Genomic DNA, 15,361 nt, shown 5'->3' on the forward strand with positions numbered 1-15,361 from the left:
AGGAAAATGCAAGGACGCTTCACTGACTCCAGCTTACGAATTGCGAACTAGTGTCATGATTTATTTGCCTCTGGCGAGTGCTGGTCAAAGTCAAAGTCAACTTTATTGGCAATCTTTCAGTTTGCGTGTACAAGGCAAGGCAAGGCAAGTTTATTCATACAACACCCGGCTTTCAGCACACGGCAACCCTAAGTGCTTTACATAATACAATAAAAGACATTTAAGAATAAATACAGTGGAAGCACATTATAAAAAGGCATTTCAAAATAGTCATTTTAAAAAGCAAAGATAATAAAATAAACACAACAGGTATAAAATACATGGATAAAAGCCAAACTGCAGTTACAGACAAAGAGATCGAAATACTATTTCCCACAATCCTGAATACAAATATACAAATATAAATAAAAATATGTATATGCCTATATATATACACAATCTACAGACACATTTATACATATGCACACATTAAGACCTAAATAAAAGCACAACAATCAATCAGTGGCAAACCGTCAGGGCCTTCAAGGTATTCAGATCCTGCATGGAACACTCAGATAAAACAAACAAAAAAATCGATTTAATTATATAAATAAAATATATATAAAATGAATAAATTAGAATCGTATCTGTGTTGTTGATCTGCAATATTACAGTGTTACGTTGATTAGTTTGTCCTTCTCGGTCCATGCACTACGCATTTCTATGGAAGCGCCACAGGAAAACAAATCCTGTAAGTCAATATATTGACTTACTATCTCAATATATTGAAACAATTATGTCAAATACAGAATAAGGCACATAGACATCAATGTTCATCATGTAAGCGGTACAACTTTATATTATTTATTTAACCTTTATTTAACCAGATAAAAAGCATTGAGATAAAATCTCATTTGCAATGCTGACCTGGCCAAGAAGGCAGCAACTTTACACATAAGACAAAACACAAACATATAAAATACAGAGAACATAACTAAGAAAACAAAAGACGAAAAAGCAGTCACTACATTGTGCACATTAGGACAGTAAGAAAGGTGCACCACTTATTACTGCAAGAGCAGCTGGTGGTAAGGACTTCAGACAACTTCAGTTTAAAACATGCTATTGAGACAAGTGCCATCAGTTTGAGGCATTATTGTTAAGGTACACAAATTAACCATCAACTAGTTGTTAATTAACATGCATATTAGCAGTATATTGGCTCTTTATTAGTAATTATAAAACACTTATTAATGCCTTATTCTACAAGTAATAGGCCATTAGTTGAGAGTTTTTCCTCAATAACCCTCTAATTAGTCCTTATTTATTGCAAGTAAAGAAGTTGTTGTACATGAGCTTTGGTCTATATGCTCTCCTCAATATGTCTAAATAACTCAAAATTAGGCCTTTCTATCTAAGAATATATGTTACCTGTTTTAAAGTGAAGTCTTGTTCATAACCAATAAGCTAGTAGTTTGACTCTAATTGACCTGAACAGGTTCCCTATTCTAAAGTTGCCTCCTCTTCACACTTTGTAAATACATTATAGCACACAACTACTGAAATTAACCTCAACAGTACATGAACAAAGTAGGCACATGTTGAAATATCTGTTGTATTAATGAACCACTAAAGAGAGGTTCAGACACATGTACCAAAACATGTCAAGTTTCTCCAAGGCTGAGAACATGCAGCCTGTACTTTTTAATAAAACTGATTTTTAACAGAGTTTATGTATTTGTGATCATACTGTGTGACCTGCTTGTATGTTCTTACACAATAGGTGCACTGTTCTCTCTCTATGTGTTGTACTGTCTCAGTGTGAACATAGATTAAAAAGCCAGCCAAACTCTTTTGAGAGCCAGGGAATGAGAAGCCATGCTCCTTCATTGACTTATTTTCAGTCCACTGACATTCAAACGGAGTGAAACTATAAAAAAAGAAATTACAAGGCACTTAATGATCGGCGGCGGGGGTTGTGTCAGGTCCAGTTGTGATAAACACGGTTCGCCACTGATTACATATTGATATTTTGACGATAAAGTGTTGAGCCTTTTGTGCATGAAAAAAATTGAATAATTGTTGACAAATGTGAGAATAATCACTAGGAGGATAAAGGCAATCCATAAAGCAGCTAGAACAGTCTGGTCATTTAAAAAAAGTACATCACTTTAATATAATGCAGCGTATATAATCGGGAAAAGACAACACTTTGTATTTCATATTAAGATATCAAAACTGAAAGACAATTCCATTATTATATCACAATATTGATATAATATTGACATTGTGGCATTCAGGCACATTTGGTAGTCTAGCAAAAGTATATGGGGGGAGTCCATGTATAAATGATCACATGTAGAGTTTGTGCTTCACACAACCTTGACAAAAGGTCAAATGAGTGTACATTTTCAACGTAAATCCACAGCTTTGTCTTAATGCTTGCTTCATTAGTGTGATTTCTACATCTCCTTTTTCTTTGGGGAACATGGGGAGAGAGTGGAGTTAACAGGCATCAAAGGTTCCCATCTATAGTTGAACCAATGATGTTTTAATTACATGGTTTATGTCTCAACCCATTTTGAAGTATGCATAGTTTATATGCAAAACAACTCCTTCAGCAGCAGGAGGCATTCACTGACCTATTAGGGAGAACAGAGGGTACACACTGAACACAGGATTCCCCTTCAACACAAATCACGCCTTGTACTCGTCTCTACAATTATCTCTTATCACCATGGAGATTTTCTTCTTTCAAATGCTCTTTATTGTGTGTGTGTCTGAGCAGATTGGAAAGCATGTTTATCCAGCAATTGACGCTACATGGCCTGAAGCTCAACAGTATTGCAGAGATCATCACACTGATCTGACCCCCATCACTACACCATGGGAGGAAGACAGTCCAAATGAAGCGTCAATCGGGAAACTGAGCGGTTATTTCTTCGTTGGTCTCTACATGAATGGAACAACCTGGATGTGGTCTGGAGGGGGAGGAGAAGCAACATACTTACCGTGGGCTCGTGGGCAACCAGATCACTTAGACCGGGAGACAGTTGCTGTTGTTTGTGTGCCCAGCTGCACTAATGAATGGCACAATGTCCATCTAACCCGTCGTTGGCCTTTTTTTCCTTTTTTTTTTCACTTAAGTTTTTATTGACATTTTTATAAACATACAAAACCACATATAGTTCAGTATACACTTGAATTAGAAACCCATTGAAGAAGAAAAAAGAAAATACAAATAATAATAAAAACAAGCAAACAGTGACATGGAAGCTTTCTATCCTATTTTAATGCAACATCATGGTCTGGTTCCAACTCTCAATTTGTGGTGTCGTTCATTTTTCTTTTATATTCAACCCATTTTTCCCATTTGGACTCATATTTCCCTTCCTGGACCCTCAATATGTGTGTGAATCTCTCCATATCAAATATTTCCTGTACTACTCCCAGCCATTGCTCCTTTGTAGGTGGATCTGCTCTGTACCATGCTCTGGTAATTGTTTTCTTGCTTGCAGCCAGCAGCACCTTAATCAGGTATCTGTCCCCACCCTGTGTGTTTTCCTGCACCAGATTCCCCAAGTATAACATCAGGCCGGTCTTAGGAACCTCATAACCTAATATCCCCTTCAATACTCCCCATACTTCCTCCCAGTATCCCTTCATCTTTTGGCATTTCAAAAAAATGTGTGTGTGGTCTGCTCCCACCTCGCCGCAGTCGTTGGCCTTTTTTATGCTTCAATCTGATCGTGTCTGAGTACAAGGCGACCTGAGAGCAGGCGATGATGCACTGCAAACAGAATCACACGGCACTCACCAGCCTGACCTCTGAGACCGAGCACCTGTTGGCCTTGAGAGAGATCAAGCACGACAACCTCACTGAGCGGGTGTGGATCGGCCTGCGTTACCTTGGGGACCACTGGCTGTGGGTGAATGGAGACCCTCTGCAGTACGAGGCCTGGCCCCAAGGAGACCAGGACCACCAGTGTCCAATATATAAACCCTGTGGAGCTTTAACCAAAGGGGGACTGTGGGAGAACTGGGACTGCAAGGAAAAACTCAACTTAATCTCCTATTAGGTCTCATTCATGATATTTCAGGTTTTAGCAGTAGCTGCAGGTGAAATGTTTCACTTTGTTTGAAAACGCTCAGTCCAAATAATACATGTATTTTTACAGGACTTTAGTTTAACTTTATACTAAAACTGGCAATGTTACCATAACAACGTTTTTGTTTGTGATTTTAGCTTTAATTCGCATCTTGTTTGCGTGAATTTTAAGTGAATTTAGAAACTAAAGTGCCGGGTCGATATCTAACAATCCTCCAACCTTATTTCGTAAAATATTATTTGAAAGGTTGTGCGAATGCTTATTAAAAGATAAATAAATAATAATGAATGTATTATTTAATAATTATTCAAACCAATCCATTTTAAAAAGTACAAACATTCTATAGAGTAGAGCTTTAAGACCTCAATAACTGTTTAACATTGATATATTTCTTGTGTAACATTTATATTTAATACATGATATAGGCCTATATATTTGACATACATAGATATTTATATTATATTATGGCTTGTGATTTTGGCTGTGCAAAATGAATGTCTAGTGGCTCTGACAATGTTTTAAAGTAACATGCATGCTCTCCTTAACCAGGTTGAAACTGTTTGGAATGGTTGATTTGAAGCTTGCTATCAAGAAATGTAGAGAAATCCATCAGAAAGCAAAGTCAATTTTCTTTCTTATGTCAAAATAAAGAAAAATCAATGGATTTTCTTTTTAAAAGAGAGCAATTTATTGACATTTAAAAACCAGGCAGGCACAGCGTCTGTCTGAGCAAACACATGCACAGACAACATGTCTACAATAACAATGACCATAAACAATATAGTCACAACAGAGGATCAACGGAGAGATGATGAAGTTTATCCACGAGGTAAGACTTCCATGTATGAATCACATCACATTTAGAAACACTGTTTGTGTTACACAGTAAACACCGAAAACTACTGTCGTTATTTTTGCTTCACAACCTTCCTCCTTACATCACAGATCACCCAGACGTTAGAAGCCTTTTCTTATCAATACAAGCTTCAGTGTGTTGTGTAATGATCCATTTTCCAAAATAAAGTTAATTCTTTCAATTCCCTCTTCTTGTGAAATTTTCCATTAGGCGTTATTTCTATCAACACCATAATCATAATTTTCAATACATCACCTCTTTTTATATCAATTACAATAAATAATGTTTATAGTGAAAGGCAGACTGTACAATGAACACAAAAATAGGACTTTTCATTTGTAATACCGTGTTTAGTCAAATATGTACAAAGCCAGGAAGATGGTGGTAAAGGTTCACTCCAGCACTGATATATATTCTCTACCACTTTTAGAAACACAGTGAGTAAGCAATGCTTTACTTAAAATGTAAAATGTTCTGCAAATATGATAAATTAGGTGAATCAGGAATTAAAACATGTACTTAATGTATATAAAAAGAGGTCAAATGATTAAAGTGCTTACTTAAAATACAAGTAAACATTGGTGTTTTTATGCCTTCCCCAAAAAATAATTAAGCATTTTAATTACAAAAATCATGAAACGACCAAAATGCTGCCACGGGTCTGAATATTTGTTCTGCTACATCTCTTAAGCCTTTAAAAAAAAAAAGCACATCTGGTTTGACTATGCTGAGTCACTCAATGCATCAAAGGTGTGTTTAAACTTTAAGTTGGCACAGTTTAAAGCAGCATTGCAATAAAGGCTTTATTGTGATTTTCTTCCCAGAATGCAGCTGGGTGAGTACCTATGATTGTCTGAGCCTGCTTGACAATTGGTGAGTAAGAAAGGTTGGTCAATCTCATGCAAGTTCCTAAAATATGGCAGAGGCCGGAGCCCTCTCTCTGCAGTGATTTGCTTTAGGTTGGCTCAGCAGATGTGTGGTGCAGTCTACTGAGTCACTAGCAATCACACCCCCTCAATGTCAAGGGCAATCTTTTCTAAGCCGCAGCCTGAAAAAACATAAATATTGAGATGAGGAATAATTTCACTTCACAGCAGGGAGTGTCACGTTCAGCCCTAGGTGGACATGTCAGGTGTTACATCACAATTTCAGACTTACAGACACAAACAGGCACATTTTCACAAACATTTAAAATATCAACAACAACTCAGTCACAGCATTCTCTCCCTCTCATTTATCCACCTGGTTCCTATTCTGAAAGATCTTGGGAGTGCTAACTCATCGTCTCCACGAGCTCCTTGTTTCTTCTGTCATGGGGCCTTCAGTGAGAACATAATGTGAATCCATATCCACTCATATTCCATCCAGTGTTGTTTGACACTGATGCTCTTCAGGATTTGAGGCCCATCCGAGCCATTAGCTGTTCGTAGACAGTCCAAGCCATAGCGGCCATCAGTGTGCGTCGCAGAGACCTCGGGACGGCCCCGCGGAAAAACCCGGCCATGCCGTGCTCCTGAGAGAAAACAGAGCAGGACATTTCAGTGTGTTTAGGATCAAACTTCATCTTTCCTGCCAACAAGAATGTGTGAGACTTTTCTCTAATTAACATTGACATGCAGTAAGATCAAAATGGACAGCGGTAATTTAATGAGCACACACCCTGTAGATGTAGCAGATAGCATTAGTGGTGCTCCAGTGGGACGTGCTGACTTGAATGTGTGTCTTCACCACGTCTGCCGGCTGTGTGGCCAGCGACGCCATGACGCCCGCCGCCATCCCACAGCTGAAGTTCACCAGCGGGGCATAGGCCGACGAACTCACCTCTGAGACACATATTTAAAACACATACTTAACAAACAATAAGAGCTCTGGACGTATTGTTGTGATTAAAACAATTAAAGCAGCGGTCAACATCTGAATTTTCTGAAAGATTCTGATTTCTTCAAATTAGGAACAAATGTCCAAAGGTCATTAAAACATCATATAACACGTAACTGTACGTACAAGACTGTATATGCTAATTATGATCATTACACACAAATGTCTAATATTATTAAATTAAGAAGTGGTTACATTTTTAAAAGACATGGATATAATGTATAATATATGGAGTTAGTGGCTGTCTTTTATTGGTGTTTTATCGTATGTTTTATCCTATGTATTGCTCTTCTGTTGTTTTATGCCTTTTATTCTACATGTTATAGTTGTACTGTGAATTGTGTACCGTACTGTAAAGCACTTTGTACATCCGTGTTGAGAAGGGTGCTATATAAATAACGTTTTACTTACTTACTTACTATAAAATGCAATTTGCAGATAAAAACGTGTGGTTTCAACCCACGTTGTGTTGCTGACTACCTGGGAAAATACATTTTTGTCTAGGTTTAAGACATACAGTATAGGCACAGAAACATTTGTAGGCCAAATATGTGAAAGCACTAAACCGTTCACTATACACTTGAATGATGCTCTGCAGTACAAGGACAGCACTCACTACCTGCAGCTAGAGAAAACCATGCTCTACATTTTAATGACCTCCATCTTGATTTGCTGATGCAGTGCTCTCACCTTCAGGCAGCGCCTTCTTGCCCTGGCTGTAGAACATGACGTAGATGCCGGAGAAGGGAGCGTCTCGGAGCAGCGTGGCAGTCAGGCCTGAGAACAGAGCCCTGACTCCCTCCGTCTCATACACACTCTTCAGAGCCCCTGCCACGCTCACATAGTTGTAACAGCCACTCTAAAACAAAGTGTGATTAAGGAACATTAATATGGTTCATTTATACCGTTGCCTTTTTTACAGTGTTAAAGAAGAGTGCTCTGTACTACAAGTTGTAGATGGTGGTCATTCATTTATGGATCCTAGTGTAAGGGTGATTTATTGGGTACAAGGTCTCACAGATAATTCAAAGACTCACTGTTCACAACATTTGTTATGTAAGGCTAAACAGTAGCATGTCAGCAAGAACTAAGCCCAACTCCACAAGACATAAGATGAAGGAAGTACAAGAGATTTAAGTTACTACTACTTTATTTTCAATTACTGTCAATTACAAAGCTGTTTTAAATAACCCCTTCTGTTTTTACTGCAGCAAAATAATTATTACTTTTTGCCTCGTTCCAGACGTTTTTTAGAAAATCTAAAAAGATTCTCGTGTTCTTTGCTCATTGAAGTTTGTGTCCCCAGTTTTGATCAGAACTTTGTAGCCGGGATTAATACTGTACTGTATCTTGAAATAGTCATTATGAAATAGTTACTACCTGCACATCACTACAAAATAAGACTATATCCCCACACAAATTAGCTTATTTTCTTGTGGTGTTCATTAAATACTTCTCCTGGATTTATTGTCACTTGTTCTAAACATGTGTCTGACATTGAGGTCATAATGAGGTCTGTCTGTATGTAAAGAAACTGCCGCTCACCTCAAAGCGCGTCTTGATGACAGTGAAGGGCAGCATGCTGACGCCAGCCACGGTTCTGGCCCCCGCTCCCAGCAGAACTGCCTCTCCAGCGTTGGGCGAGCGCTCCAGGAAGTAGTGCTGCTTCAGGGAGTAGAAGGTGCTGAAGTAGATGCCCACGCCGGGGATGCAGCGCACAAATGACTGGAAGAGAGAGAAAAATAATAATAAGCATTTCTTATATTTGTTTAATGTGATGGTAGCTTTAGCTCAAAATAAAAATCCAACACCAGTGATAATCACAGCATGAATTCTTCTTCTTTTAAGAAAGAGCCAATTTATTTTGGCCTAATGTTGGTCTGGCGCTTAAAAACAACAGCATTTGAGACTGCAGATTTCTTTTGTAAATAATAACTATGAAAAACTTCAGTTACTCACTGGTGAAACTCCTTTCCACAGACTGAAGAATTTCTCTGTCCTAATAACGTTGATGAAAACGTTGAACATCCCCACCCTTGGTGCCCTGCAGGATGACATTGAAAAACATTTGAAGGTGTGAAAAAACATTCAGACGCAGATAAATTGTTGTTGTTGTGGTGTGAAAAATAAATCAGATATTAACAATTAAACAACCAAACAACCAATTAACAGATATTATCTTCTGAAAATGTGAACTAAGGCCTCCACCTGTGGAACGCTGTTTAAATAAAAAATCCACTTTTAGCCTTTTACATTTCCGATTCTTGTTTCCAGTGGAGTAATTGCAGAGCCCTAGCCTGACAGTTTGATTACACGCTGGTATGACTAATTGCCCTAAATGGGTCATACCAGCAGATTCAGCACAGCACTGATAGCAAATTGTGTCCCTCCCATGCTGTGTATTTGTGTGTGCATGTGGGATTGTGTCCCTGAGGAGCATGTTGTGAGTGTGAGTAGGTCAGGAATAGCAAAAGAAAGACAAGACCTGGCGGGGACATGTACAGTCGTCCGATGACATGCAGACGAAATACGTAGTGTGTGTTGTCCAAAAACATGAGGTGTGCGTGTTACATGCGTGTAGTCTCACCCCGGCTTGGCAGTTTTCTGCAGGGTCTGCAGTCGTGTTTTGATCAGATCCAAAGGCTGGAAGAGTAGGGTAGAGCAGGTGCCGCTGAGAGAGCCACACATAAAGGCTTTGAGAGCTGGGTGGGCCTGAGGATGATGACAGACAGAGTTACAAAAGAGGGGGATGGAAAGAGACAGAAGAGGACAAAAGGGAGAGGAGTGACAGGTGAAAGAAATGCCAAAAAGTGGAGCAGGAAAGAAGGGGAAGGGGGGTAACAGTGGAGGATGAAGCAAAGAGAAACATAAAGGTTAAGTCACATTTCTCTCTTGGCATTGGTCACCTCTTGTTGAATGCCAGACTCTCATTACAGAAATAAGCCCCACATACACAATAATGAACATTATCTAATATACATATAAAGGATTTCCATTTGAATGTTAATATGCTAGTATGGCATTTCCATTCCAAAGAAATACAAGTTAGCACAGAGCATGGGTCATGTTCAAATGATGGAGATTTGCAGAGACAGTCCACACGCACACACACACACACACACACGCACACTCACACGCACACAGGGGCTGTTGGGTCAAATTAAACTGAGACTAGACATTATCTTTAGTCACATGCCTCATGGACAAACATAAGATACAAACATGGACAGAAACATTTGAAGGTAACAGTTAAACAGAAAAAACAAGTAAACGATGAAAACTAAATGCTTATAGTAATAATAATAATAACAATAATAATAATAATAATAATGCAAGAAACACAATTACAGCTCAAAAAAACAAAAATAAACCACCATAAATAAGCTGTCTGCTTTTGACACAACGTTCAATATGTTGAATGTAGATATAGTATATCTACAAACACTCCTACCTTTATGCCGGGGGCTCGGCTCTGAGAATCCTGTTTCCCTTGCATTTTGCCCTCTGTCACCTCCCTTTCTCTGTGAAGCTGCTATTTCAAATAGCATATTGTAAAATCCATCTCTATCCAAAACCTTCCTCCCCCTCCAATTCTATCCCTCTCTCTTCTTCTCCGACCCACAATGGCTTTCTCCTGCTTTTGGTCGTCCCCCCGTTTCACCGCCAAAGCAGGAGCTTAATCCAGCCCGCGTTTTTCTATGGGCTTCTATCTTTATCTTTCAGAGACACACCAACACATCTGTACCCCCCCCCCCCCTGAAAAGCTCACTGCTAAAATGCATCTTTGTCAAACCGCATGAGTCATGAAGTGGCTCTGTGTTTGTGTGTGTGCAACAACTCAGCAAAATCAAGTGAATAAAACCCTGCATGATTCCATAATGCCCTGTGAATAAATAGGCTGGATGTTATGCTGGATTTTAATAAGCATTTTGTCATTATATTGAATTGTTCTTGTTTGTCAGTCACTTAATTCACACGAGACACTTCAATCAAGTGACTTAATCCATAAACACATTTATAAATTGATTATCTCTATTATTTACTGTGTAACCATTTTGATATATAGTAAATAAATGTGGAATTGAATATCAGGATGTCAATATATTTACTACATATTGACATATTTATTGAAATAATAATTATTATTATTATTGACATACACACATAATGTACTTTTTTTCAGTATTTCTGTTTTTTTTTTACTGCCGATTCAAATATTATTGTATGGTCCCAACAACACACATACGATAAGCATTACAATTGGAAGCATTTTACTTTTTTATATATACTTATATTGTTTTTTTACATCTGTTATTCTGAGTGTTCTACTGTATTGCAATACTACATGGTAGCCTACACCTGCTTGTCCACCACTTTAAAGTCAAACTTTTGAAATTCGGCTCAAAGATTGTAGGTCAAACTTTTGAGAGGGTTAATGAATCAACACGCCATAATAAAATATGTTAGCTGGCCGACAACATCCTCCTTGACACAAACCATGTCCTGAACAGTGAATATGAATTGTTAGATCAAATTGATGAGATTCCCACGATATTATAGTTAGACAGCATGTTTTTGTGCACCAGTCAATTCTCAAATTTAGTTCATTCATAAATCTTGGGCATGTTTCTCTTCAGTGATTGTAATGTTATGTTAAATGTATGTTTCCTTGTATCATGACTTAAATATGTGTCCTTGTTGATGTTGCAAATGGAGCTGGTGTGATGAAAGACACTCGATCTGAAAAGTAAGTATTATCGTATCGTATTTTAACTGTTTTTATTGTCTTGGATGAATACATAAATGCCAATAAAAAAGGTGGTAATTTACCCTCTTAATGACAAATTGAGTAAGTACAGTGGCTGCATTATGACACTCATAACAAACAGCAGCATGCAGGGGACTCACCGCTGCTAACTCCATCTTTGACCTGGAAGCTGGCTCCACTTTCTCCCTTGGTGCTGCCGTTTTGGAGCTAGTTAATTTCAGCCGACGATACTGAAAGTTGGGAAAGTAAAGGGCAGTCATAGGTCACATTTCAAAAACAATGAAGTGGTTTCACAGGAGCTGTAGCAGCTAGCTAGTTTAGCTAATTAGCTGTATGCTAAAGTGCATGCAGGGTGACATGAGCCTCCCAGGACAGGCTAACATTGACAGGCAGAATACTAGTCAGATATAAAAGTAGAGACGTGTTAGTATGAAATTCGAAAAGCTGCCAGTATGAGAGACAGTTTTGTTATGGGAAAAAAAAACACATTCACTAGCTACCTAGCTTACCTAGCATGCTAGCTCTTCTTACCTGACTTTGAAGTGTGTTAAGGGAGGATGGAGGTGATCGTCACACCTGGCAGCACCAGGAACCCCATGTTTAGTTTTTACTCTTGCTATCTGCATACGTTTCTGAATAGTCTTGTTTTAGTACATCTTAGAATTGCCTAAAACACAACTTTCTGGCAAAGCTCGTCAGCTAGCTAACGTCAAAGCTAGCAGCTCACTCTAGTAACTTGTTTCACTTAAGTATGGCTCTCTTCCTCAATAAAACGAAACCTGTTAATGACCTGACGCGGGTCGAGCCTTAAAAGCCGTTTCAGTAAAAAGACAGTTTTGTCCGCAGTTATAAATGTCCTACAGCAGAGACTGACTGATGTTATCGCTGCTTGCAGTGCTGCTGCGAGTGTTAGCTCATAGCTACAAAGTTCACCTCCAGTGGTCGGCGCACGCGCACGCACGCACACACACTCACACACACTAATAGTTAGAAAATAAGCCGATATGTGAACAATAGTTAATGCACAGAGAAATATAGTATAGAAATATAATAGAAAGTATTAATTTTGCGGTTAGGTTTTCCACGAGAAACCTCCATAATTTCCTTTCCTACCTCGCAATTGTGTTACCGTGGGGTGTTGCAACTGGCTAGGAGACTATATTTATCTTCTTAGAAATTGGATTGACTCCCAGTAAAAATGTCTGATTGTTGTCTATTATATTTTCTGGTTAAATAAAATGTTTTTTGGAGTTCTGTATTTAATTAAATGTGTGAAAGGTCAAAGGTGCCATATTTTTTTGTATTCAATGCCCATCCTACAGTGGCCTCAGGGCGGCGCTGTTGTTCAATGTCAGTCCTTGAGAAGTCTTATTTTTCTTCTTAAAGTACTATTTCAATACAACAAACAGCCCTGCATACCTGTGTAATTCCAACACAACTTCTTAAAACAGAAATATCTTATCCTAACCCTATTGTTACGCATAGAGACATTTGGCCAATGATAATCTTTATCAATCGATTATGTATGGTGTAGGTTTCATAAACAAATGAATGGGTATGGAGTGCTGCAATTCAACTCGGGAAATTACTGTTCATTTGAATGTGCAACCTCAGAGACTATATAGTTCAGATTTAAAGTTCACAGACCACTGTTAGGATGCTTGATGAGACTTGAATACTTTTTGTGGTATTATTACTTCCAGCTCTCCCTCATGGCAGCACTTATTTAAATGAATTATGAATGTGAGCCATCTGTGTGTCTTTTAGTCAGTAGTTGTTGTGTTCCCCATTTGGACAATTATTTGCTTTGAAAATAATTTTACAAATCAAAATAGGTTATTCCTTACTAAAGAGACCTACTTCACAATATTGCTGTCTGCAATCGCTTACAATAAGATTTGCTTCCGTCAGGGCTCTTCACACAGCTATTAGACAAGATGAATGATAATGTATACGTTTGAAAGTGTTGTTTTAAAACAGCTTAAAAAACATAAAGACCTATCCTTTCAGTCAACAACTTAAATTGATTTAACTCACAGAAGAGAAGAGTCAAACACATTTGATGATTTATCAATTTATTGCATTTAAGGCGTTAGATAAAGAGAATAGCCTTACAATATCGGCATCAATATGAAATGTTACCCGTTTGTTAATACAATGTAAGGGTATCGTACCTAATCTAAAATATGCATTATTCAGAGGCTGATGTGCTTATAACCCCCTCTACTGTGCTAAGCATAGCGGAAAGAAAAACATAGTACAGTGAGTGCTACTACATGATGACCCACCACCAACAATGAATGAGATATAAAACCAGTGAAACATCAACCAGTTAAGTAAATGATGGTACACAATTTGTGACAACATTGTCACCAACATTTCTGCATTTTGAATACACCACCTCTGAAGAACTGAACAATTTCCTTTTTTATGTCCGTTTAGTCCGTGTTGGCCATTGTACAAAAGTGGTTGAGGTAATATCATAAAAAGATGACACAGTGAGAGGAAAAGCATACAGTGTAGATAAACTGACACTAGCAAATGTGAACAACACTGAGTAACTGCATCCAAACTCCCAAAAGACCCATGTTGTGTGCAAAAACAAGCATAAAATGTCCAGTGTTTTTTCCCAAAAATTGTTCAGTGACAGCACATAAACCTCTAGCACAAATAAAACTGCAATAGCTTGTTACAAGCGCAATATTTTATCAGAGTATACCCATTAAGTAGAAAAATAGACCAGGAAGGTATGAGTGAAGCCTTTAAAAACACAAATAATTAACTGAGATGAATATGATTATTTGGCCAAATATAAATGAGTTATATGGAAAACAATATTAAGGCTACAAGATGAATGTCAAGGGGAATTCAAGGCTAAGTCCTCTCAGAAAAAGTCTTACTTTATGGCCATTTTTCACTATATCTGCATGTTGACTGGGTCATTATATTAATTCCCTCTCTGCTTTCTTCTGTTTACTCAGCAGCAGGCTCAACTACATCAGCCTTCAGGTCCACATCATCATCACTGTCCAGCCCGTGAGATTCATGGTACGCCGCACGTTGAAAGGAACTTCCCCACGTCTTTAAAAACAAAGAAATAATGGTTGAACAACTTGCAGGTGCAGCACAAACATAGTACACAGGTGAAATGGATGAGGCATACAGTATTCATTAATATATGAAATAATGAAAATGAGTGTGTAAGCAAAGCCCAAAAATTAGATAAATCGATAAAAAGGCAATCTTTGTTATAATATGCAGTAGTATTAAAGAAAAACTGTAGAACAAACTTCTCAGAAACTTAATAAAAAGCGTATTCTTCAACAGATCTTCTGCCCAAAATATTATTTGAATCATACAGAGTATGCAATGTAGGCTTTTTCATTTGCAGTCTTAATAACCAAGCAGAGAAACCTGGGTTCCTTGCTTTTTAACTGGTGTTAAGTTAGTGGAGTTGGACACATTGAGGTAACTACCTGAGCTTGCTCTTCAGGCTGCTGACTTCACGGTTCACACAGTCTACTGACTCTGTGGCATCATCCAGCTCCCTCTGCAGCTTCCTACGGTAAGCGTTGGCCCGCGTCACCTCCTCCTCTGCCTCCTCCAGCTGGCGCTTCAGCTGACGCATCGGGTGTTCGTCTTGTCCGCCTGAAGAGAGAGGGTTCACTTAGTGTGGGGAAGCAGCAACAGTGGAACAAGTGCCAAAAGCAGATCGGCATTCCGGATCAAACTACACAAGACTTTTTAGCACTTACAGCGCTGTATAGTCAG

General features: G+C 38.4%; 2 protein-coding genes across 3 annotated transcripts in view; both read right to left on the bottom strand.

Moving 5' to 3' along the window:
• Positions 1–4,752: 4,752 nt before the first annotated feature.
• On the bottom strand, positions 4,753–12,777 carry slc25a38b (solute carrier family 25 member 38b). 2 transcript variants are annotated; one of them, XM_079658390.1, is made up of 8 exons: positions 12,122–12,777; positions 11,731–11,820; positions 9,410–9,534; positions 8,782–8,866; positions 8,368–8,547; positions 7,513–7,681; positions 6,604–6,767; positions 4,753–6,457 (listed from the first exon to the last, which is right to left on the bottom strand). In XM_079658390.1, the coding sequence occupies exons 2-8, from the start codon at positions 11,743–11,745 to the stop codon at positions 6,335–6,337; spliced, it is 861 nt and encodes a 286-aa protein (XP_079514516.1). In that variant the 5' UTR covers positions 11,746–11,820; positions 12,122–12,777; the 3' UTR covers positions 4,753–6,334. The 2 variants fall into 2 exon arrangements, with proteins under 2 accessions (XP_079514516.1, XP_079514517.1); XM_079658391.1 differs by lacking the exons at positions 11,731–11,820; positions 12,122–12,777 and adding an exon at positions 10,268–10,342.
• Positions 12,778–13,648: 871 nt separating this feature from the next.
• Positions 13,649–15,361, bottom strand: part of LOC307018723 (myosin-11-like) — a 23,766-nt gene continuing 22,053 nt past the window's right edge. Inside the window, 5 exon segments of the mRNA XM_079649107.1 lie at positions 13,649–14,622; positions 14,625–14,671; positions 15,067–15,220; positions 15,223–15,238; positions 15,346–15,349. Coding sequence (XP_079505233.1) covers positions 14,564–14,622; positions 14,625–14,671; positions 15,067–15,220; positions 15,223–15,238; positions 15,346–15,349 — 280 coding nt within the window. The 3' untranslated portion in view covers positions 13,649–14,563.

Source organism: Notothenia rossii, assembly GCF_949606895.1.
Source record: "Notothenia rossii genome assembly, chromosome: 1".
In the NCBI taxonomy this organism is placed as follows: domain Eukaryota; kingdom Metazoa; phylum Chordata; class Actinopteri; order Perciformes; family Nototheniidae; genus Notothenia; species Notothenia rossii.

Coding starts and splice junctions, on each gene's coding strand:
- slc25a38b (XM_079658391.1), bottom strand. CDS start 10,318: ATGCAAGGGAAACAGGATTCTCAGAGCCGAGCCCCCGGCATAAAGGTA. Junction 7,682..8,367: donor TCATCAAGACGCGCTTTGAG/GTGAGCGGCAGT, acceptor ACTTTGTTTTAG/AGTGGCTGTTACAACTATGT. Junction 6,458..6,603: donor CTATCTGCTACATCTACAGG/GTGTGTGCTCAT, acceptor GTTTTCTCTCAG/GAGCACGGCATGGCCGGGTT.